Below are 24,863 nucleotides of genomic sequence, written 5' to 3'. Positions count from 1 at the left end.
GTACTTGTCTTCCTCTGTATGAATTATTCCACTTAGCATATGCCCCTCATGGTTCTTCCATGTTGTAGCCAATATAACTTCTTCTAATAGGCATGGACTCGTACACTTCAAGATCTGAGTAACTGTCAGATCCTCTGCCTGCTATTTTTTCATCTCCCAAATTGAATCCTTTTCCGAATATCCAAAGATACCTTTCCTTTAGACTGGTTTTAGATATTTTTTACTTTTGAATAATAGACCACTATGTGTTATCTCATGATTAATTTCAGGCTTATTATGAATTACTTGACTGTTTAGTTAATACATTATTAAAACCAGCTTATATTTAGTAGTATTTAAGCTACAAGATGTATTGTAGTACATAAAGAACTGAAAAGTTCAAAGATCAATGAACAAAATGCACTATATATCTTAGTGTAATTTAAATAGTGCTTGACTAAAAACTGAACAAAATTAACATATTGAAAAAGTCAGAAACGTTTTTCCCAGAAACTAATACCACATACAAATTCTGGAAATATAAAGAAGCATGACAGGTGGGGGAAATAGAAATATACTTCAAATAGAAATTATGTTTCTCATGTAACCTCCCATTTAATTTTAATAAATCAACAATCACCATATATGCATGGATGTGTGTGTGTGCACATACACAAAATATAAATTTTTAAAACCATTTATCCTTCAATTTTTTCAGAGTCTGTTTCACATCCTTATTCCTTAGGCTGTAAATCAGAGGGTTTAACATGGGAATCACAAAGGTGTAAAACAAAGAGGTCATTTTTTCTTCATCTAGCGAGTAGGAAGAACTCGACCTGAAATACATGAAAATCATTGTTCCCTGGAAAACTGCCACAGAAGTTAGGTGAGAGATGCACATAGAGAAAGCTTTGAACCCCCCTTTGGCAGAGTTGATCTTCAAGACTGATAGGATAATATAACAGTAAGAGACAAGAATTCCTGAAATTGTACTCAGTTCAATGAAGCCAAAAGCAGTAAATATCAGTAACTCATTGACCTGTGTATCTGAGCAAGATAGCAATAGAAGAGGAGCAACATCACAAAAAAAGTGATTAATCTCATTTGACCCACAGAAACATAATTGGAATGCTAATATCATGTGTATCAAAGTCTCTGCTATACTCACCAGATAAACCCCAGCCAGGAGCAGGGAGCACACCCTGCTGGACATGCTGACCACATAAAGCAAGGGGCTGCTGATGGCCTTGTACCGGTCATAGGCCATCACTGCCAGCAGGAGACACTCGCAATCTATAAAGGTATAGAGCACCAATAATTGCAGGGCACAGCCATAGAAGGGAATTGATTTGTTCTTAGCCAATAGATCCACCAGCATCTTGGGGCCAACTGCTGTGGAAATGCTGAGGTCACAGAAGGAGAGGTGGCTGAGGAAAAAGTACATGGGTGTGTGCAGCTGGGGATCCATCCTAATCAGGGTGATCATTCCAAGATTTGCCAGAAGAGTAATGAGATAAACAAGGAGAAACATGGTAAATAGAATCACTTTGGTCTTGGTGTTATCAGTAATTCCCAAGAAAATGAATTCAGTTAAGGAGGAGCAATTCCCTGTGTCCATTCTTCTTTGTTCTTGTGTAAACTTTTGAAGAAAATGATACTTGCATGTGTGACACTTTTCAGCATCTACAAAATGTCAAAAGACAGAATATTTTTCCTGTAAATGTCTTTTTATACTTAGAAAACTATTCAGTATGCACCCACTTTTTAAAGAGGCATGGCTCTCTATTCTGCAATAATAAGAAAGTCTCTGAGAAAGACCTTTGAGAAATTGGATGTAAATCTAGATGTCATTCATGAGGTTTTTTTTACTTTCTATAAGCTCTTCTCTGGGTGTTAGTTTCTTCATCCCAGGGATCAGATTTAGAGAAATTTAACTCTTTAGCTCTTGAGAGAAACCTAGAAGAGACAACAGTGTTAGAGAGACCAGACTGTAAGACATAAGACTGAGCATTTATGAGGGCTGACAATAGCCACTTAGATACAAAGAATGATAACAATTTTTATGCTTCTCAAAAAAGCATGATTGGTTTCAGAAAATTTGATTTAATTCCAGAAACAGTGAGTATATCAATGACTAGTAATAAAAAATAGTTATATTCCTTGTTTTAGCTTATGTTATGATCAGTATTTGCTTGGACATGAATTAAGTATTATTGACCTGATTTTCTAGAAATTTATTCTTGCTTCCCCGCAATGCTTATTACCTCTTTGTGGAGTGGCAGTTGTCAAAAGGTGAATCTCTTTTAACGAGTGGGAAAAAAAGAGCTAAAAGGAAGTGAAAACAACAGAATTTATTGTCTGATTTGCATCATTTTAGATTTTAAATGGCCTGTTAGTTACTAAAGTGGAAATAAGATGAGGAACAATAATGTTTCTAAAATGCATAGACTTTCCTCTTTGTTATATATGTATATGTGTATATGTGTTAACGTTTATAAGAATAGAATGGAAGCAATGAACTTTTTTCCCCCTCAGACCTAAGTAAACATGGCATGTGGTTCACATGGAGATGAATTTGTACATGTTTTTATTTTTACTGCGATACCTACTCTATTTTAATAAAGTAAAACATACTTTAAATTCATGTATACATTTTTCCAATGATAAAAAGAGTAAATATTTCCTGTGAAGAAAAAGCAAAATAAAATAAACAGTTGCATTCTGGATATTAACAAGTTCAGATTCTTGTGATTCTGAGATCGAAATATTTCTAGCCATTGATTTCAGATTTTCATGAGTAGGCAGGCACAAAATGGTTCATTTACAATTTTTTCCCTCAAAATGTTACATATTTTCTTCTATATTCTTTAAGTCAGGAACTGGAAACCTACCTGAGATGAGCAGGTCTTGGCTAGCTGAACAATAAGCAGATGGCCTCTTATTTTACCAGGTACATTGGGGCTTAAATCCCTGTGCTACTGCCCCTCTGCTTTGATCTTATGCAAACATTTCATGAATTATACTTCTGCTTCTGTATTTTCCCCTGAGAATTCAGGAGCCACTTAGCACAGGCTGCATTTTCATACTTCCCTGTTGTCATCAAATTGATCTACGGTAAAAAGAAAACAGCAAAATTTTTTTTGTATGATGTGCTTCACAGTTATCCTGAAATGGTTTCGTCCTTCTTTAGTTACAGAGTAAAGCTACTGAAACTCAAAAAGATCCTCCCTCCATTATTTCCATTTTGTTAGATTTGTTCATAGTGTTTTAGAGTCTCCTTCACATCTCATTTAAGGATATTACCACACTTGGTTCATGTTTTGTTTTTTGCTGAAATGTAATGTGTACATGGTTACATTCACCCTTCTAATGTATACAGTTCTTTGTTTTAACTATATTTTTAAGGTTTTTAGGTTATCACCAGTATTTACTTCCACAACATTTTCATTATTACAATAAGAAATCCATATTTATTAGCTATCACTTTCCCTTCCTTCCTCCCTGAGCCCTGGCAACTACTAATTTACTTTCTGATTCTTTGTGCTTTCCAATTCTCAGCCTCCTTTTAAACAGAAATATGCAACATGCTTTTTGTTAGTTTGTTTTTGTTGTTGTTATTCTTTTCATCAGCCTTCTTGTCTTCATTGAAACATATTCAAGGTTCATCTATATTGCATATTTATCCTTCTTTGAAATTTTTCCATACTTCACCTATTTTGACAAACAAAATTAGTGGAAATATTATAAGTCACTTCTGGGTCTTGTCTTGAAGAAGACAGTATGTGAAAGCCATGAATTACTGTTACAACTAGCCATCTGATTAAGCACTGTGGCACGTTCTGAGATTACATGAACTGAAAGGGGAGAATTTGGGTTCATCTTTCTAGACATTCTCATCTAATGTCAATTATTAAAGTACTTGCAACCTAGCCAGTCTTTCCACGGAATATTTCATGCAACCTCAGTAAACACGAGAAAGAACAAAATAAGGAGTCAGTGGTCATTCTGTTAAGTTATTTAGTTTTGAAATACAGTTTATGTAGGAAGAGACAACTAGAACAGTGTGCAAAAATAAATAAGAGAAACACGCTTTTGAATATATATAAATGCATGTATATTCAAGGGTTTCCAAGGCGGCTCAGCAGAAAAGATTCTGACTGCCTAACAGGAGATGTGAGTTCCATCCCTGGGTCGGGAAGAACCCCTGGAGTAGAAAATGGCAACCCACTCCAGTATTCTTGCCTGGGAAATTTGGGTAGAGGAGCCTGGCAAGCTAACATCCATGGGGTCACAAAGAGTCAGACATGACTGAGCACACCTGGTCAGTGGTCCTTCTCAAGTTATCTAGTTTTGACATGCAGTTTATGTAGCAAGAGATTAGTGGAAGAGTGTGCAAAAATAAATCAGAGGAGCAAGCTTTTGAATATATATATAAATGCATGTATATTCAAAGATTGAGGGAAAATGTTTGAAAACTATCTATCTACTTATATATCTGACAAAGAACTTGTAGCCAAAGTATATGAACAGTCCTCATAGACATTAAGACAACAAGCAATCTAATAAAAATTGAACACATTTTTCAGGGAATGTTTAACAGGAGGATTCCTACGTGCTGTTTCTCATAAATCCTCTGTTCCTTAGTTTCTATTGTCAGAAACCAGTGGAGCAGCAAGCTGCTCCCAGGACTGAGGTCATGATATGAGACAGGCTTGAATCTCCTTCAGTAAACATTCACTTTACGGCAAAACTGCTTAGTTTCAACCTCTTTCTTGAGATATGGATTGTCTCCTGACCTTGTGACCATTATTAATCCCTTGTTCCCTTGGTAATGGTTGCTATACATTTGGTTTTCTGATCTTTATCATTGTCAAAGAAATTTCGTGTACAACAGCCTATATATATCACAGGAAGATCATTAAAGCACCTTTGCTCCATCAGAGCTTGGGTCCCCATATATTTCCTTCTTTCTTTCTCTCTCTCTCTCTCTCTCTTCCCCTCCCTTTGGCTCTCTCTTTCACTTTCTTATCATCAACTCCGGACCACCAGGTTCCAGTCCATTAAATGACCCCAACACAAATTAGGTCTCATCAAGAAGATATACACAAGGAAACTCACTTCAGATCTAGAGACACATACAGACTGAAAATGAGGGGATATAAGAAGATACTCCACATGCAAATGAAAATCAAAGGAAGCTGGAAAAGCAATATTCATATCAGACAAGATAGACTTGAAAATAAAGAATGTTAAAAGAAACAAGGAAAGACAACACACAATGACCAAAGGACCAATCCATGAAGAAGACATAGCAATTGTAAATATATATGCACCCATCACAGGAACACTTCAATATATAAGGCAAGTGCTAATATCTATAAAAGGGGAAATTAGCAGTAACACAACAATAGTGGGGAGCTTTAACACTCAAATTGCACCAATGGATGGATCACCCATGGAAGAAAATTAATAAGTAAACCAAGTCTTAAATGACACAACAGACAGATAGATTTGATATTTGTAGGACATTCCATCTGAAAGAAGCAGAATACACATTCATCTCAAGTAAACACAGAACATTTTCCACAGTAGATCATATCATGGATCACAAACCAAGACTTGGTAAATTTTTAAAAATTGAAATAATAACAAGCATCTGTTTCCAATGACAATATGAGAAATCCATTACAAGATAAAGCTGTAAAAAACACAAACATATGGAGGCTAAACTATATGTGACTTAACAACCAATATCACTGAAGAAAACAAAGAGGAAATCGAAAAATACTTAGAGACAAATGACAACAAAAACAAGACAATCCAAAACCTAAGGTGCTCAGCAAAAACAGTTCTAAGAAGGAAGCTTATTGCAATACAATCTTACCTCAGGAAACAAGAAAAATCACAAATAAACAACCTTACATTACACCTAAAGCAACTAGAGAAAGAATAAACAAAACCTGAAGTTAATAGAAGGAACCAAAACATAAAGATCAGAGCATAAATAAATGAAAAACATAAAGAAAATAATAACAAAGGTCAGTGAAACTAAAAGCTGGTTCTTTGAGAATATAAAGTTGATAAACCTTCAGTCAGACACATCAAGAGAAGCAAAGAGAAGACTCAAGTCCATAAAATTAGAAATGAAAGACGAGAAGTAACAACAGACATTACAGATATTTTCCATCAGTCATTGGTGATGTGTAAGAGGGACGTGTTATGGAAAGAAGAAGAAAAGTTAGTGATGAGGACTGAAGTAGACAGCCTAGAATGCATCAGAGTCTTTTGATATGCTGTTCCCTATTTTTGTGGAATTTCAAGAATTTTCATGGAATAGAAGCGTAACTCCATGCCATTGCCACAACTGAGATTTGAATTGTGAATTTCCTAAAAAACACTCAGTTCTTCTTTAAGTTATCCAATTTCAGATGAGGAAGTCTATTTTAATCAAATGTTGTCTGCTGCAATACTATTTTTGACTTCCATTTAATTGGCTTAATTTTTTTTTCTTTTTTTTGTATCATATTTATTTGGACTAATATGTAGGTCACATCAGTCTTTAGATGCTGTAATATACATCTTTTTGGGGTGTTAGTTCTAAAAGGTCTTGTAGGTCTTCATAGAACCGTTCAACTTCAGCTTCTTCAGTGTTACTGGTTGGGGCATAGACTTGGATTACTGTGATATTGAATGGTTTGCCTTGGGAACAAAGAGAGATCATTCTGTCGTTTTTGAGATTGCATCCAAGTACTGCATTTTAAACTCTTTTGTTGACTATGATGGCAAATCCATTTCTTCTGAGGGATTCCTGCCCGCAGTAGTAGATATAATGGTCATCTAAGTTAAATTCACCCATTCCTGTCCATTTCAGTTCACTGATTCCTACAATGTCGACATTCTCTCTTGCCATCACTTGTTTGACCACTTCCAATTTGCCTTAAATCATGGACCTGACATTCCAGGTTCCTATGGAATATTGCTCTTTACAGCATTGGATCTTGCTTCTATCACCAGTCACATCCACAGCTCGGTATTCTTTTTGCTTTGGCTCCATCCCTTCATTCTTCCTGGAGTTATTCCTCCACTGATCTCCAGTAGCATATTAGGCACCTACTGACCTGCACAGTTCCTCTTTCAGTATCCTATCATTTTGCCTTTTCATACTGTTCATGGGGTTCTCAAGGCAAGAATACTGAAGTGGTTTGCCAATCCCTTCTCCAGTGGACCACATTCTGTCAGATCTCTCCACCATGACTTGCTCATCTTGGGTTGCCCCACGGGTATGGCTTAGTTTCATTGAGTTAGACAAGGCTGTGGTCCTCGTGTGATTAGATTGACTAGTTTTCTGTGAGTATGGTTTCATTGTGTCTGCCCTCTGATGCCCTCTTGCAACATCTATTGTCTTACTTGGGTGTCTCTTACCTTGGGCATGGGGTATCTTTTCATGGCTACTCCAGGAAAGCACAGCCGCTACTCCTTACCTTGGACAAGGGGTATCTCCTCACTGCCACCCTTCCTGACCTTCAACGTGGGGTAGCTCTTCTAGGCCCTCCTATGCCCACACAGCCACGGCTCCTTGGACGTGGGGTTGGTCCTCCTGGCTGCCGCCTCTGGCCTCGGGTGTTGGGTTGCTTCTCCTGGCCACCACGCCTGGCATGGAGTAGCTCCTCCCAGCCACTGCCCTGACCTCAGATTCATGGTAACTCCTCTCGTCACCACCCCTAACCTCAGAAGCGGGGTAGCTTTTCATTATAGGGACTGGAATGCAAAAGTAGGAAGTCAAGAAACACCTGGAGTAACAGGCAAATTTGGCCTTGGAATACGGAATGAAGCAGGGCAAACACTAATAGAGTTTTGCCAAGAAAATGCACTGGTCATAGCAAACACCCTCTATCAACAACACAAGAGAAGACTCTATATACATGGACATCACCAGATGGTCAACACCAAAATCAGATTGATTATATTCTTTGCAGCCAAAGATGGAGAAGCTCTATACAGTCAGCAAAAACAAGACCAGGAGCTGACTGTGGCTCAGACCATGAACTCCTTATTGCCAAATTCAGACTGAAATTGAAGAAAGTAGGGAAAACCACTAGACCATTCAGGTATGACCTAAATCAAATCCCTTATGATTATACAGTGGAAGTGAGAAATAAATTTAAGGGCCTAGATCTGATAGATAGAGTGCCTGATGAACTATGGAATGAGGTGTGTGATATTGTACAGGAGACAGGGATCAAGACCATCCCCATGGAAAAGAAATGCAAAATGGCTGTCTGGGGAGGCCTTACAAATAGCTGTGAAAAGACTAGATGTGAAAAGCAAAGGAGAAAAGGAAAGATATAAAAGAATAGCAAGAAGAAATAAGAAAGCCTTCTACAGAGATCAATACAAAGAAATAGAGGAAAACAACAGAATGGGAAAGACTAGAGATCTCTTCAAGAAAATTAGAAATACTAAGGGAACATTTCATGCAAAGATGGGCACGATAAAGGACAGAAATGGTATGGACCTAACAGAAGCAGAAAATATTAAGAACAGGTGAAAAGAATACACAGAAGAACTGTACAAAAAAGATCTTCACGACCCAGATAATCACGATGGTGTGATCACTGATCTAGAGCCAGACATCCTAGAATGTGAAGTCAAGTGGGCCTTAGAAAGCATCACTACGAATAAAGCTAGTGGAGGTGATGGAATTCCAGTTGAGCTCTTTCAAGCCCTGAAAGATGATGCTGTGAAAGTGCTGCACTAATGTTTTCATTTCAATCCCAAAGAAAGGCAATGCCAAAGAATGCTCAAACTACTGCACGATTGCAATCATCTCACATGCTAGTAAAGTAATGCTCAAAATTCTCCAAGCCAGGCTTCAGCAATATGTGAACCATGAACTTCCTGATGTTCAAGCTGGTTTTAGAAAAGGCATAGGAACCAGAGATCAAATTGCCAACATCCACTGGAGCTCATGGTCTGAGCCACAGTGAGCTCCTGGTCTTGTTTTTGCTGAGTGTATAGAGCTTCTCCATCTTTGGCTGCAAAGAATATAATCAATCTGATTTTGGTGTTGACCATCTGGTGATGTCCACATATAGAGTCTTCTCTTAAGTTGTTGGAAGACGGTGTTTGTTATGACCAGTGCATTTTTTTGGCAAAAGTCTATTAGTCTTTGCCCTGCTTCATGAGTTACTTGACCATTTAGTTAATTTGTTATTTGTTTTAGCTTATATTTAGTATTATTTAAACTGCAAGATCGGAGAAGGCAATGGCAACCCACTCCAGTACTCTTGCCTGGAAAATCCCATGGACAAAGGAGCCTGGTGGGCTGCAGTCCATGGGGTCGCTACGAGTTGGGCGTGACTGAGCAACTTCACTTTCACTTTTCACTTTCCTGCATTGGGGAAGGAAATGGCAACCCACTCCAGTGTTCTTGCCTGGAGAATCCCAGGAATGGGGGAGCCTGGTAGGCTGCAGTCCATGTAGTCTCACAGAGTAGGACACGACTGAAGCGACTTAGCAGCAGCAGCAGCAAAATGCAAGATGCGCTATAATAAACCAATACAATATTGTAAAGTACTTAGCCTCCAATTATAATAAATAAATTTATATTAAAAAAAAGAATCTACATGCTCAAAGATCACTGAATAAATGCACAATAAGTCTCAGAATAATTGAAACGATATTTGAATAAAAACTAAACAAAAATTAGCATAATGGAAATGTCAGAAATGTTTTCATTTAAACTAAATGCCATGTACAAATTCTGGAAAGATAATTAAGCATCACATGTGAGAGCAACAGTAATAGATTTAAGATTGAGATTTAGTGTAATACTACTTTAAGAAAGTGAAAAATTATGTTTGTCATGTATTCTACCATATAATTTTAATAAATCATCTGTCACTATAGGCATGTTTATTCACATACGCCTAACATAAATATTTAAAGCCATTTATTTTTCAATTTTTCTGGGGCCACTTTCACAGCCTTGTTTTGTAGACTGTAAATCAGAGGGTTTAACAAGGGAATCACAAGGGTGTAAAACAGCAAGTTCATTTTGTCTTGATCTAGAGAGTAGGAAGGAATGATGCTAAAGCTGAAACTCCAGTACTTTGGCCACCTCATGAGAAGAGTTGACTCATTGGAAAAGACTCTGATGCTGGGAGGGATTGGGGGGCAAGAGGAGAAGGGGACGACAGAGGATGAGATGGCTGGATGGTATCACTGACTCGATGGATGTGAGTCTCAGTGAATTCCGGGAGTTGGTGATGGACAGGGAGGCCTGGCGTGCTGCGATTCATGGGGTTGCAAAGAGTCAGACACGACTGAGCGACTGATCTGATCTGATCTGATCTGAGAGAGTAGGAAGAACTTGGTCGGAAATTCATGAAGAGCAGAGTTCCCTGGAAAATTGCCACAGCAGTTAGGTGGGAGGTGCAGGTAGAGAAAATTTGAATCTCCCGTCAGTGGAGTGAATCTTCAAGACTGATAAGATAATATAACAATAAGAGACAAGGACTCCTGAAATGGTACTCAGTTCAATGAAGCCAAAAATCATGAATATCACTAACTCATTGATCTGTGTGTCTGAGCAAGATATCAACAGGAGAGGAGGAACATCACAAAAAAGTGGTTAATCTCATTTGACTCACAGAAGCATAAGCAGAATGCTAATGTCGTGTGTATCAGAGCATCTGCCATCCCCACCAGGTAAACCCCAGCCACGAGCAGGGAGCACACCCTGCTGGACATACTGACTGCATAGAGCAAGGGGCTGCTGATGGCCTTGTACCAGTCATAGGCCATCACTGCCAGCAGGAGACACTCAGAATCGGCAAAGATACAGAAGACCAAGAATTGCAGAGCACAGCCACAGAAAGGGATTAATTTGTTCTTGGCAAATAGGTCCAAGAGCATCTTGGGGTCAACTGCAGTGGACACAGAAGGAGAGGTGACCGAGGAAAAAGTACATGGGTGTGTTCAGCTGGGGATCCATCTTAATCAGGAATATCATCCCAAGATTTGCCAACTGGCCAGTGAGATAAACAATTAGAACCATGGTAAATATTGTCACTTTGTCCTCAGTGTTAACACTAATTCCCAAGAAAATGAATTCAGTCACAGAGGAGCAATTCCCTTCATCCATTCTTCTTTTTTCTAGTCTAAACTTTTAGAAAATGTTCAGGAAAAGGACATATGGATGTGTAAAACTTCTGCACATCTGCAGTATATCATAAAATAGAACACATTTCTATACACAATTGTCTTCATATTCAGAAAATTATCCATTCATGCACCCACTCTTTAAAGAGGCACAGCTATTATTATTCATTAACAACAAATACCTGGGATAAGAAGTTGAGAAACTGAACCAAATCTCAATGTCCTGTTTGAGGCATATTACTTTCTACAAGCTTGTCTCTGAGCCTTCCTTTCTTTACTTCAGAGAATGCATTTGATAAATTTACCTGTCTTTTCCTCTTCAAAATAATGGGGATGAGACTCTAATGTTAGAGATACCAGGCTGTAAGAGTCAGGATTAAGCATTTTCTGTGAATATTCATGTGGATACAAAACAAGATAACAGTTTTAATATTTCTCAAAACCATCAATGTTTTAAGAGTGTCTGTATCAGTTCCAGAAATAATGAGCACATCATGGATTGATCAAAATAAAATAATTATGTTTCTGGTTTTGGTTTATGTTATGTTCAGTATTTGGTGAGACATTAGTGAAAGTGAAGTCACTCAGTCGTGTTCGACTCTTAGCGACCCCATGGACTACAGCCCACCAGGCCCTCTGTCCACGGGATTTTCCAGGCAAGAGTACTGGAGTGGGGTGCCATTGCCTTCTCCATTAACAGTGGCTAGGCATATTATATTTACTTGGAGCTGGTATACTTGGTGACAGCCTTAGTGCCCTCGGGCACGGTGTGCTTGGCCAGCTCCCCAGGTAGCAGCAAGCTCACGGCGGCCTGGATCTCCCTGGATGTGATAGTCGAGCACTTGTTGTAATGTGCCAGGCATGATGCCTCACCAGCAATGCACTCGAAAATGTCGTTGACGAAGGATTTCATGATTCCCATGGCCTTGGACGAGATGCCGGTGTCCGGATGGACTTGCTTCAGCACCTTGTACACGTACACGGAGTAGCTCTCCTTGAGGCTGCACTTGCGCTTCTTACTGTCCTTCTTCTGGGCCTTAGTCACAGCTTTTTTAGAGCCCTTTTTAGGGGCAGGAGCAGACTTAGCTGGTTCAGGCATGTCTATAATGACAACACCCGACAACACAGACATTAAGTAAGTATTAATGAGCAGTTCTCTAGATGTGTATTTTTGTTTTGTCATAATATTAATTACCTATTTGTGGGAATTGTCTGGTGCCAAAGAAATAATCTCTTTGCTCATTGAAGGAAACATTTCTACAAACTTATGTAACACATATATTTTTATCTCTTGAGCTACCCTGTAGCTCAGCTGGTAAAGAATAAACCTGCAATACAGGAGACCCCAGTTCAATTCCTGTGCCAGGAAGATTCCCTGGAGAATGGGTAGGCTACCCACTCCAATATTCTTGTGCTTCCCTGGTGGCTCAGATGTTAAAGAATCTGCCTGCAATGTGGGAGACCTGGGTTTGATCCCTGGGTTGGGAATAAGCTCTTGGAGAAGAAAATAGCTACCCACTCCAGTATTCTAGTCTGGAGAATTCCATGGATTGTATAGTTCATGGGGTCACAAAGAGTCAGACATGACTGAGTGACTTTCACTTTCAATTGTTTCTGAAATATATAGACTCATCTCCATTGTGTTTGCATGCATTTATATGTGTGTCACATGTTTGCATGTGTGTGTCTTGGATAATATGTGAAAATTGGAATGTGAGTGATGTGTATATTTTTTAGACCTAAAGAATATGACATATTGTTCACATGAAGTTCAATTTTTCACAGGTTGTTATTTGTAAGATGGAACCTCAACTACTTCTGAAATAAAGCAACAAGAACCTTCAAACTAATGTTTATACTTGGTTGTTGTTGTTTAGTCACTAAGTCATGTTTGGGACTTTAGCGACCCCCTGGACTGTAGACCACCAGGCTCCTCTGTCCATGGGATGCTGTATGGTTCAATATCATCTGACCATGGTCAACATGAAGAGTAACAGAATACAGCCCAGTTATTTAACCTGTGCCATTTTGAGATAGTGTTTATATAGCAAACAAAAGCTGAAGCAGTATGAATAGAATATAAGCAGGGGGGGAAGTATTTTGTTGATTATTAATTATTCCTGTTACATAATTTTATGAAGTGATGTGTACATGTTTTGTATTATTATGTAATGCTATGCATTATTATGTAATATAGATGTTAGATTTATAGATGAAGTGAAGAAAATATTTGCAAAACATTTTTGCAACAAAGAATTTGTAGCTAGAGTATACAAAAATGTTTATAAATAATAAAAACACAACCCAATTAAAAATAGGGACATGATTTGAACAGATACCTCACCAATAGATATATAAATGGCAATTAAATAATGATATAATAAATAATGATGATGAAAATAATAATAAACAGCAAAAACATAAGTTATAGAAATATATTTTGCAATTATATGTGTCCTTTTATGTCCAGGCTTCAAGTGAATGTTCTCTGTGGTGCTTCCCAATGTCACGTCAGTTGACCGGCCATTGAAGACACAGGTTATACACTCAGTAGCTCATTGTGTTTCTGAGATATCAGAGAAGGATGTTCCATACTTTCAGTAATACTTACACACATAAACATAAAAGATATGGAGGAAAACAAATACTTGGCTTGTAATTAACCTTTAGTGTGCAAGATGCCACTTAGAAAAAGTTTTCAAATTAATTTGAATTAGATTGGGTAGAGAAGGTTCTTGACTTGTTATTGGACAACACTTGAGAAAAGGTATTTGATTTTGTATTATTGCTTTCCTAGCATCCCTGCCTCACACCATCTTGTTGCACTATATGTATTTTAATCGATTAAAGAAATATGTGTATTTAAGATCTATCAAGTGGTTAAAATGATTCAAGCATGATTCTCAGCATTTAGTCCAACATGCAACAGTCACTGATGTAGGTACTATACTCTCCTCATTTTACAGGAGAGACAATTGAGACAGAAAAATTAAGTAACTTGATCAAAGTGCAATTAACTAGTTGGGTACAAGAGCTAGCACAGAAACCAAAGGAATCTGGCTTCCTCCCTAATCCAGTAATTTCATAAATGAAATCTTAATGAGATATTCTACACATGAAAATAAACACAGACACAATGTCTGAGGTTCTTTCTATATCTTTTAAGACAACCTAATACAATCTGTTCTAGAATTAACTCCCAGCTCCTTATGGTTGGGAGTGACAGACTTTATTTTCTTGAGCTCCAAAATCACTGAAGATGGTGACTGCAGCCATGAAATTAAAAGACGCTTGCTCCTTGGAAGAAAAGGTATGACAAACATAGCATATTAAAAAGCAGAGACATCACTTTGTCAACAAAGTTCTGTCTAGTCAAAGCTGTGGTTTTTCCAGCAGTCATGTGTGGATGTGAGAGTTGGGCTATAAAGAAAGCTGAGTGCCAAAGAATTGATGCTTGAACTGTCGTGTTGGAGAAGACTCTTGAGAGTCCTTTGGCCTGCAAGAATATCAAACCAGTCAATAAAAAAGGAATATTCATTGGAAGGACTGATGCTGAAGCTGAAGCTCCAATACTTTGGTCACCTGACATGGAGAACTGACTCATTGGAAAAGACCCTGCAGCTGGGAAAGATTGAAGGCGAGAGGAGAAGGAGATGACAGAGGATGACATGGTTGGATGGCATCACCAACTTGATGGACATGGGTTTGAAGAAGCTCCGGGAGTGGTGATGGACAGGGAAGCCTGGCGTGCTGCAGTCCATGGGGTTGCAAAGAGTCAGACATGAGTGAGTGACTGAACTGAACTGAATAGTTGGAAAACTATTCAACTATTACTTTGCAGCAATTTTGAAACTTTTAAATGTTTCCTTTATCTTGGGGCTATGAAATGTGTTTGGCTCTTTGAAAACAAGTGTTTGATAAAATGTTTGTGTGAGAAATTGTGTATACGCTGGCAAGGTTGTTGCAGGCTCTTAGCTACAGTTTGTCCCAGGCATTGAAAGGGTAAAGAACCTGCTTGTCAATGCAGGATAAGCAAGAGATACAGGTTCCATCCCTGCATGGGAAAGATTCCCTGGAGGAGGAAATGGCAACCCACTCCAGTATTCTTTTCGGGATAATTCCAAGGACAGAAGAGCCTGGCGGGCTATAGTCCATGGGGTCGCAAAGAGCTGGACACGACTGAGCATACATCCAAATAGAGTTTGTAATCAGGGATTTAGATGAATCCTGGAGCCTTATATCTCAGGAGGAATTTATCTTTGGTTTTAAGACTTTTTTAGCAGTGTATTTTACGTCTTTGTTTCTCAAACTATAAATCAAGGGATTCAGCACTGGAATGATGATGGTGTAGAACACTGAGATGATTTGATCAGTGTTGGGAGAATACAGGTAGCTGGGTCGTGAGTAAATGAAGAGCAGAGTTCCCTGGTAGATGGCCACGGATGTCAGGTGAGAAGCACACATAGAGAAGGTCTTATTCCTCCCGCTGGAAGAATGGATCTTTAAGACTGAGAGGAGAATGTAAAAGTAGGAGATGATGATGACAATGAAGCAGATAATTTCCACTGAGCTGCCATATGTGGAGAGAAGCCACTCATTAAGTGATGTGTCTGTGCAAGATAACTTAAGCAAGGGAGGGAGGTCACAGAAAAAATGATTAATGACATTTTTATCACAGTATTTCAGAATAAATGCAAAGGATGTGTGTGCACCAGGGAACTCATATTGCCTCCAAAGTATGACAAGACGATCAACCATATGCAGATGCCCCGAGACATCACAGCCGTGTACAGTAAAGGGTTACAGATGGCGACATAGCGGTCATACGCCATGGCAGCCAAGATAATGGATTTGGTATCTGCGAAAGTACAGAAGAAATAGAACTGCAGGGCACAGCCATGATAGGAAATGGACTTGTTCTGAGAGAGGAAGTTGACAAGCATTTTGGGAATGATGACTGAAGAATAGCAAAGGTCTACAAAGGATAGGTTACTAAGGAAAAAGTACATGGGGGTTTGAAGGTGCAGATCAACCCTGATTAACATCATCAACCTGATGTTCCCCATTAAAATCATAGAGTACAAAGTCAGAAACAGGAGAAATAGGACAATCTGCAGTTCAGGGCGAGTTGGAAATGCTAACAGAATAAACTCAGTCACCAAGGTATAGTTTCCATCTAAAAAGTCCATATTCTGTGTTGTTTTCTTCTTACGAGAATTCTAACATCCTAAGATCCTATGTTGATGGAAAGAGAAAAAAAATAGATATAATTATAAGGTTATTTTATTGCTTCAACAAACAAGCAATCAAGTCAAGAGTCCCAGACCAAATCTCCTTCCAAATATAAATTCTGAGAAACATGTTTCAGAATTTAGTAGCTTTATATCATGGTTGATAATTTTATTTGTTTGATTAATAGGTAGTTCTTCCACTGGACAGACATGTGCAGAAAAATCTCATATTTCTTACTTTTTTTAATTCTCAAGTATAGTACTATAGCTAGTACAGAGGATTAAATGAATAATGAAGTAATAAATGAAATGATGATAAGAGGAAAAATACATCTGTTATTAAAAAAATGTTAACTTGAGTACATGTTGTAACGATAACTCTAGAACAATGTAGTCCTTCTGCCCAGTATTTGATAGTAGTGTGTTGTACTCTTGACTGTAAATAGAATGGTGCAATGAGCTATACTTCATCTATTTAAAGAATAATAATGAAAGCAAAAGTGATTTTAGTGAAATGAAAGCAAATGTCAGTAAACATCAGCTAACAGTGTGTTTTAGACAGGGATGAGTTTAAGGCAATTCCTTAAATCCTGTCAAGATACTAAGTCAAGGAAATTAAAATAATTAACTGCTTTTTTCTTTGTCATTCTTTATCATTCTTGGCTTCTAGTAAGTACAGCATAAATATTAGATGACTGAGTGAAGTGGGCAAAAAATTAGTAAGTTAACTTTTCATCTTTAAAAATCACTCTATGTAGCCTCCTCACTAATTATATTTGTGAGCAAACACAAATAGCTGCCTTTAATTTTTATCCTAGTATAATTCAGGATGTTGAGTCTAAGAATTTTGTCAGTTTCTGTTTCTGTAATCTCAGAATTTTTCTGGAAGTAAGGAGAATTTGAACCTGACTTTGAAATATAAGATGTTTTATTGTAACCTTGAGGGATGACTTGGAAATCTATAAAACAAGCAAGTGAAACCTCCAGTGGGCTTTGTTACTACTGCCACAGCCTGCTAGAACAAATGGTTGGGGTCATTCTCTCACTTATATAAAATTATTGAGACCACTACAGGGCTAAGAACTACATTGTTGTAATATCATCTACTCACTAAAAGTGTGCTATAAGATAGGCACAGAAAAATCTAAGAGAATTAGAAGGGTTAGGATGCTGTCTTATGTTATTACCTCAAAGAGTGAGAATGAGATGCAGTACCTTGTTAGGACAGTAGTTAATTTATTCTTATTTTGCCTGTTTTCAAAGTAATCAGAGTGTTCAGAAATGATAAGACCTACATTTAGAGTTAATAAGCATTTGGTTAGTATCTCATATTAGCCACATGGACTGTATGACCTTGCACGATTATGTGTGTGTGTGTGTGTGTGTGTATATATATATATATATATATATATATATATATATATATATCGAGAGAGAATCTGCTATACTTAATACATATATTATATGTATATTATTGTATATAACATTATATATATGTAAAATATTACTATAATAATGACAATAATATTTCACATGGTTTCTCTGCCAGGTTAAATTAGGAAAACTATCTATCTATACTTTCTTGCTGTCTCACTTTAGATAAACCGGCACATAATAGGTAAAGAGTGAAGATTAGTTTCAATTATTCCACTGCTCTCAGCTCAGCAGTAAATAATCCATTTGCCAATGCAGGAGATGTAGGTTCAATCCCTGATCTGGGAAGATCTTCTAGAGAAGGAAATGGGAACCCACTCCAGTATCCTTGCCTGGAGAATCTCATGGACAGAGAGGCCTGAAGGGCTACAGTCCATGGGGTCACAAAGAGTTGGACATGGCTTAACGACTAAACAACAACAGAAATAACCTCACTGCTCTTGCTTACCCCTAGCTAATAATTAGAACTATGTCACTAGATTTTTTAAATAATAGTTATCATTTATATAATGATTGTGATGTGAAATACAATATTCTAAAAACTTTACATATAATTTATTTAATTGTCACACAGAAATATACTAACAAAATTTCAGTTAGTTGCTATCATTGTTATCTTTCTCTTATAGTTGAGGGAGCTAAAGCACAGAGAGCTGGAGAGCTAAGACATGATGAAAATAGGATTGGCGCCCAGGCTCCCACCTCCAAAACTTCAGGACAGATTGGGTGTAAGATTCAAGACAGATTGGTAAGCTAGATTCTCATTATTGATTCCGTATGTTGCATGGGAATATTGAAGCTTAATGTTCCAAGTCACTCCGCAAGTAGTTGACAGGTATAATTCAAATTCAGGTATGTGTGAAGTCAAATCTCATGAGGATAACCATGAAGGTGGTTAGAGAATTAATACTGTGGCCTCCATGAGACAGGCTGTGGTGTGGACTTGCTGAAGGCAGGGCAGAATGACTCAATTATTTACTAAAAACAGACAATTACTCTTGGGGACTCACAGCAAGCATCCTTCGAATAGACTAAGAAGAGTTTCCCTGTGCCTCAAGCCTTAAAGAATCTGCTTTCAATGCAGGAGATTGCCTACAATTCAGGAGACCTGGGCTTGATCCCTGGTCGAGAAGATTCCTTGGTGAAAGAAATGGCAACCCATTCTAGTATTCTTACCTGGGAAATCCGATGGACAGAGGAGCCTGGAGGGGCTAAAGTCCATGAAGTTGCAAAGAGTCGACAGGACTTAGTAACTAAATCACCTCTACCACCACCACCACCATCCATGTAGAGAAACGTGAATGTAGAGAAGCATGAGGGGAAAAGTTGGAGATGAGAGTGAATCTTGGATTCTTGCTTTCAATGGGAATGACGAAAAAGATTCAATCAAACTGAAGTGATTCACTAAATTTTTCATAAGTATATAGCAAAACAATGTTAGGACAGAAAATAAATTAATTGAAACTATCAGGTAGCCAATCATGTTCCAGCTTATTTCTGTTAACAACAAAGTTTATTTAAACAAGGTGAGTGTCTCAGATCCCTGTAGAAACTATAGAAGAATGACACAGGGAGATCTATTTGTGGGTAATATGCTAATACATATGACTTTGTAACTATTTTGACACATGTCAGTGGTCTCAGATCCATAAAAGTCTATTTTTGCATCACTAAAGCCAGTCTGGTAAACACAGAAGCTACTTACCAAAGAAGGAGACATTTTCCTATTACCCAGATGAATAATTTCACCAATAGGACCAAGGACTTTTATATACACTCTAAAGTCATTAAGGACCTAATAACTGAAGACTCCAAACATGTTCATTTCCAAGAGATTCCTAGGGAATAATTAGTAGGTTATTGTGAATTATTATTTTGAAACAACTGCATAATTAGAATAGCAATTCTGTTAGTGTTAGTTTGAAGAGGCAATTTTTACTCTCAGTAATATTGTGGGTTTTCTTTTCTGACACTTGAAATCCCACTAGAGTCCTGCACTCTAATATTGTAGTGGAAAGTGAAGTTGCTCAGTCATGTCCGACTCTTTGCGACCCTGTGGACTGTAGCCTACCAAGCTTCTCCGTCCATGGGATTCTCCAGGCAAGAATACTGGAGTAGGTTACCATTTCCTTCTCCAGGAGATCTTCCAGACCCAGGGATCGAACCCAGGTATCCCACACTGGAGGCAGACGCTTTAACCTCTGAGGCACCAGGGAAGCCCTAGAGGTTCTTTAAATAGTTCATATATTTTAAAATGTAGCTCTCATTTAAATTATTTCAAAAACCACATGGAAGTTCCTAAAAATGTTACTTGATATCCTCAGCACTGAAATGTAATATTTTTTGTTTCACTGAAGGGTGAGTCCAGTGGAGGCTACTATAGAACCTCTTATCAGTAGGTGCTTTCTGAAAAGATGAAAGGACTTTATTTTTAAAAATTATCTATCGACCTATCTATTTACTTTTGGCTGTGCAGGGTCTTCCTTGCTGTGGATGGCCTTTCTGCAGTTGCAGAGTGTGGGGGTACTTTCTGTTGCAGACCATGGGCTCTAGAACTTGGGCTCTAATATCACAGGCTCAACAGTTGCAGTGCATGGCTTAGATGGCCTGTGGCTTGTGTTTATCTTTCTAGACCAGGGATTGACCCCATGTCCTCTGCAGGGGCAGGTGGACTCTTAACCACTGGACCACCAGGAAAGTCCCAGAGGATTTTTAAATGAGAGTCTTATGCCTGAGAGCATCAAAAGGAGGCAAAACCATCCCAGTTAGTAAATACAGTTTTCCATCATCAACTTGATTGTTCTTATGTGCATTTTGTATGACACTTTCACTAAAACAATGATATTTCAGCTGCTTTCAGAAAAACTTGCAGAACTTTTGGTAATTACACTCTACTAGAGCACCCAAACTGGAAATTTGCGTGGCTACAAACACAGAGCTATCTTCCCTTCATAGCATTTGCCAAATATTAAATTGCTTGGAGTGGGGGGTTAAAGATATATCAAAAACCTCTGAAATACAAGAGTAGACAATTCTATATTACTTTGCACTGAAGAGACTAAGAAAGCTCAAGTACTTATGTGAAAGTCCTAGATCGCCACACCCTAGTAAGAGGGGTGAACTGGAGATACAGTGCATGTTGTCAAAACCAAAAGAATCAATTTTCTATTGAATGGAGCTTATCACTCTTAATTGCATCAGAAAAATAATTGAAGCTTCCTTGATTTGAGAAATCCTGTAGAACATCTTTGTAGTCTGTATGGCATGCAATAAACAAATTACTAAGCATGATAACAGGAAAGATTTTATGCCCATACAAGAGGGAAAATGCCAAAAGCAGATACATATTGAATCAAAATTGGAGTTGGCAAGCAAGAATTTTAAAATAATTCTAAAAACATCCTAAAGAAAATTGTCAAAAAAAAAATTGAAAATGCCAAAGTTGGGAGACATTCCTCAAATGATTGGAAACCTTAGAAAACAAAATAGAATTTAAAAATACATCTAAATTGGCAACTTGTTGTATGGATTTATTGATATATTGAATTTTTAAAAGCAAAGAATTGGATGAAAAGTGACAAGGTCAAAAGGGTTTGTATTAAGGATCTTTGATTTGAACTTGCAACTAATGTGGTAAAGGAGGTCATCAGGAAAATCTATGCTACTTCCACTCAAATACTTAAATGCTCACCATGAACCAGCCTTAAGAAAGCAGACTTTCCTAGCAAATGCTCTTTCACATTGGTACTGCTTGAGAGGAATGAACTTAAAAAGTGTTTTCCATTTACCATAGAGCCTAGAGTTCTTACATCTTTCAGACAATAGATGGCACCAGAGACAACTATCTAATCTAATTAGTATGCCTCTGAGTCAGTTCTGAAAAAGAAACTTTCAGTGTTCTTAAAGATTTTTGTGTAATTGAGATTTCCAATTATGTTAGTACTCTGTTTCTCACTGTGTATTTTTTTTTTTTTAGAAATTTAAATTTTCTTTTAAGAAATTCTCCCATTACTCAGTAAATTGATCACACTCCTCTCTGTGCAGGAAAGAGTGACTCTCAAGTTCCGGTAAACCATGATCAAAAAAAATGTCCTGATTCTTCTCATCCTTGGTATCAACATCCAGATATTCTTGTTGTTGTTTAGTCTCTAAGTCATGTCCAATTCTTTGCAACCCATGGACTCTAACCCACCAGACTCCTCTTTCCATAGAATACTCCAGGCAAGAATACCAGAGTGGGTTGCCATTTCCTCCTCCAGGGGATCTTGCTGACCCAGTGATCAAACCTGGGTCTCCTGCACTGTAGGTGAAGTCTTTATCACTGGACCACTGGGGAAGCCCGGATATCCCAATCAGATCAGATCAGATCAGTCACTCAGTCATGTCCAGCTCTTTGCGACCCCATGAATCGCAGCACGCCAGGCCTCCTTCTCCATCACCAACTCCCAGAGTTCACTGAGACTCATGTCCATCGAGTCAGCGATGCCATCCAGCCATCTCATCCTCTGTTGTCCCCTTCTCCTCCTGCCCCCAATCCCTCCCAGCATCAGAGTCTTTTCCAATGAGTCAACTCTTAGCATGAGGTGGCCAAAGTACTGGAGTTTCAGCTTTAGCATCATTCTTTTCAAAGAAATCCCAGGGCTGATCTCCTTCAGAATGGACTGGTTGGATCTCCTTGCAGTCCAAGGGACTCTCAAGAGTCTTCTCCAACACCACAGTTCAAAAGCATCAACTCTTCAGCACTCAGCGTTCTTCACAGTCCAACTCTCACATCCATACATGACCACAGGAAAAACCATAGCCTTGACTAGACGAACCTTTGTTGGCAAAGTAATGTCTCTGCTTTTGAATATGCTATCTAGGTTGGTCATAACATTCCTTCCAAGGAGTAAGCATCTTTTAATTTCATGGCTGCAGTCACCATCTGTAGTGATTTTGGAGCCCAGAAAAATAAAGTCTGACACGGTTTCCACTGTTTCCCCATCTATTTCCCATGAAGTGGTGGGACCGGATGCCATGATCTTCATTTTCCGAATGTTGAGCTTTAAGCCAACTTTTCACTCTCCACTTTCACTTTCATCAAGAGGCTTTGAGTTCCTCTTCACTTTCTGCCATAAGTGTGGTGTCATCTGCATATCTGAGGTGATTGATATTTCTCCCAGCAATCTTGATTCCAGCTTGTGTTTCTTCCAGTCCAGCGTTTCTCATGATGTACTCTGCATATAAGTTAAATAAACACGGTGACAATATACAGCCTTGACGAACTTCTTCTCCTATTTGGAACCAGTCTGTTGTTCCATGTCCAGTATGGTAGGTCAGTAAAATACAATTGAATTAAAGTTGAACTCATGTTCTAGAATAAGCATCAAATTATTGCTTATAGTCTCACATATAGGGCTTTTCATGGGAAGCTGTGAGGCAAGTAGATCTCAATAGCCATCAGTCAGAATTTCAAATATTTATGTAGAGGTGTGTCAGACCGTAAAGCATCTGCTCGCGATGCGGAAGACCTGGGTTTGATTCCTGGGTTGGGAAGATCCCCTGGAGAAGGAAATGGCAACCTGCTCCAGTACTCTTGCCTAGAAAATTCCATGGATGGAGAAGCCTGGTGGGCTACAGTTCATGGGGTCGCAAAGAGTCAGACACGACTGAGTGACTTCACTCACTTAATCAGGTTCAAGAATGTATACTGTCCAGATGGTCTCAACATCAAGTTTCTCTCTCAAGACTGCTTGTATGGTCTTTGTTTTTTTTTTTTTTTTTTTTTTTTTTTAATTTTATTTTATTTTTAAACTTTACATAACTGTATTAGTTTTGCCAAATATCAAAATGAATCCACCACAGGTATACATGTGTTCCCCATCCTGAACCCTCTTCCCTCCTCCCTCCCCATTCCATCCCTCTGGGTCGTCCCAGTTGTGTGGTCTTTGAAAATATCTCTCACTGAAGGGATGACAGACAGAATGTACATTCTATAGACAAGGGAGAGGGTGAGGAGTACCCAGTTCCAGTTTGCCAATCAACCAGATGTTGCCTTCTCCAGAGGACCTCCTCCCATGGTCCTAAATGAATCTGTCAAATGAATCCCTTTATGTGCATGAGTCCTAAATTGCTTCAGTTGTGTCTGACTCTTTATGACCCTCTGGACTGCAGCTCACCAGACTGCTCTCTCTATGGGATTCTCTAGGCAAGAACACTGGGGTGGATTGCCATACACTCCCCCAGGGTATCTTCCTGACCCAGGGACTGGACTTGCATCTCCTGCAGCTCAGCAGGCAGACTCTTTACTGCTGAGCCACTGGGGAAGCCTGACTTTGTTTATACACCATGTCATATCCACATTTCCAGAAAGAGTTGAATGCAGTTAATATCTTGAAAAAATTGTATGAGATGGCCGAGCTACTGAGATACCCTATGAGTAGTCAAGTAAAGGTGGCTTGTGTCCCTTTAGAGGTGAAAGCAAACTTCCTCTGAGAGGCAGTTGAAATAGGCACTGAACAGAGCATATTAGCTAAATCTACGGCTGTAAAATACTTAATACTTGCTGGTGGAATGAAGTCAGTAATGTCATTGTTATTGCCTGTGGAGCCTTCACAGCTGGGGCTATGGCATTAAGGATGTGATCATATGGTGTCATTCATTATTTCCATTTTATGGACTGGCCAAACTGGGTTGTAAAATGGAGGACTATTGGGGGTTAATCACCCCTCTTCCTGAATCAACTTGAACTGGAGAAAGGGGATGGATGAAGGTCAAAGACAAAGCAAGGCCACAAACCAAGGGCCCCAGGGCATTGCGCGGCTCCTTGGTGCTGGTGGGGGGATGGGTGGCTGGGGGTTGGAGTCCTTCATCCCTGTTCCCTGCAGCTTGTACCCCAGGACTGGGAACACGCTGCCTCTGGACCAGCCTGTACTCTCTGAGCCCAGACAGCCTGACCAGAGGCAAAGCAAAGGTCCTCCTGCCTTTCTAGGGAGGCCAGGGCTGCTGGGGGCTCCATCATCTCTGACTGCAGGAGGGTCCAACTTACGGCCATTCTCTCCCAGGTGAACCCCAGCC

General features: G+C 38.8%; 2 protein-coding genes and 2 pseudogenes across 2 annotated transcripts; all 4 read right to left on the bottom strand.

Moving 5' to 3' along the window:
* Positions 1-667: 667 nt before the first annotated feature.
* LOC129628495 (olfactory receptor 5W2-like) lies at positions 668-1,600 on the bottom strand. The gene has a single exon (XM_055547926.1). The coding sequence runs from the start codon at positions 1,595-1,597 to the stop codon at positions 668-670; it is 930 nt and encodes a 309-aa protein (XP_055403901.1). The 5' UTR covers positions 1,598-1,600.
* An 8,321-nt stretch (positions 1,601-9,921) lies between these two features.
* Positions 9,922-11,125, bottom strand: LOC129628494 (olfactory receptor 5W2-like; annotated as a pseudogene).
* Positions 11,126-11,260: 135 nt separating this feature from the next.
* Positions 11,261-12,241, bottom strand: LOC129627921 (histone H2B type 1-K-like). The gene is made up of 2 exons (XM_055547363.1): positions 11,880-12,241; positions 11,261-11,324 (listed from the first exon to the last, which is right to left on the bottom strand). Exons 1-2 carry the CDS (start codon positions 12,239-12,241, stop codon positions 11,261-11,263), a joined length of 426 nt encoding a protein of 141 aa, XP_055403338.1.
* Positions 12,242-15,384: 3,143 nt separating this feature from the next.
* On the bottom strand, positions 15,385-16,331 carry LOC129629028 (olfactory receptor 5I1-like; annotated as a pseudogene).
* Positions 16,332-24,863: the final 8,532 nt, after the last annotated feature.

The sequence above is a fragment of the Bubalus kerabau genome, chromosome 15, assembly GCF_029407905.1.
Source record: "Bubalus kerabau isolate K-KA32 ecotype Philippines breed swamp buffalo chromosome 15, PCC_UOA_SB_1v2, whole genome shotgun sequence".
NCBI lineage: Eukaryota > Metazoa > Chordata > Mammalia > Artiodactyla > Bovidae > Bubalus > Bubalus kerabau.
The sequence above is the reverse complement of the archived record's forward strand: the minus strand, read 5'-3'. Positions and strand labels throughout refer to the sequence as shown.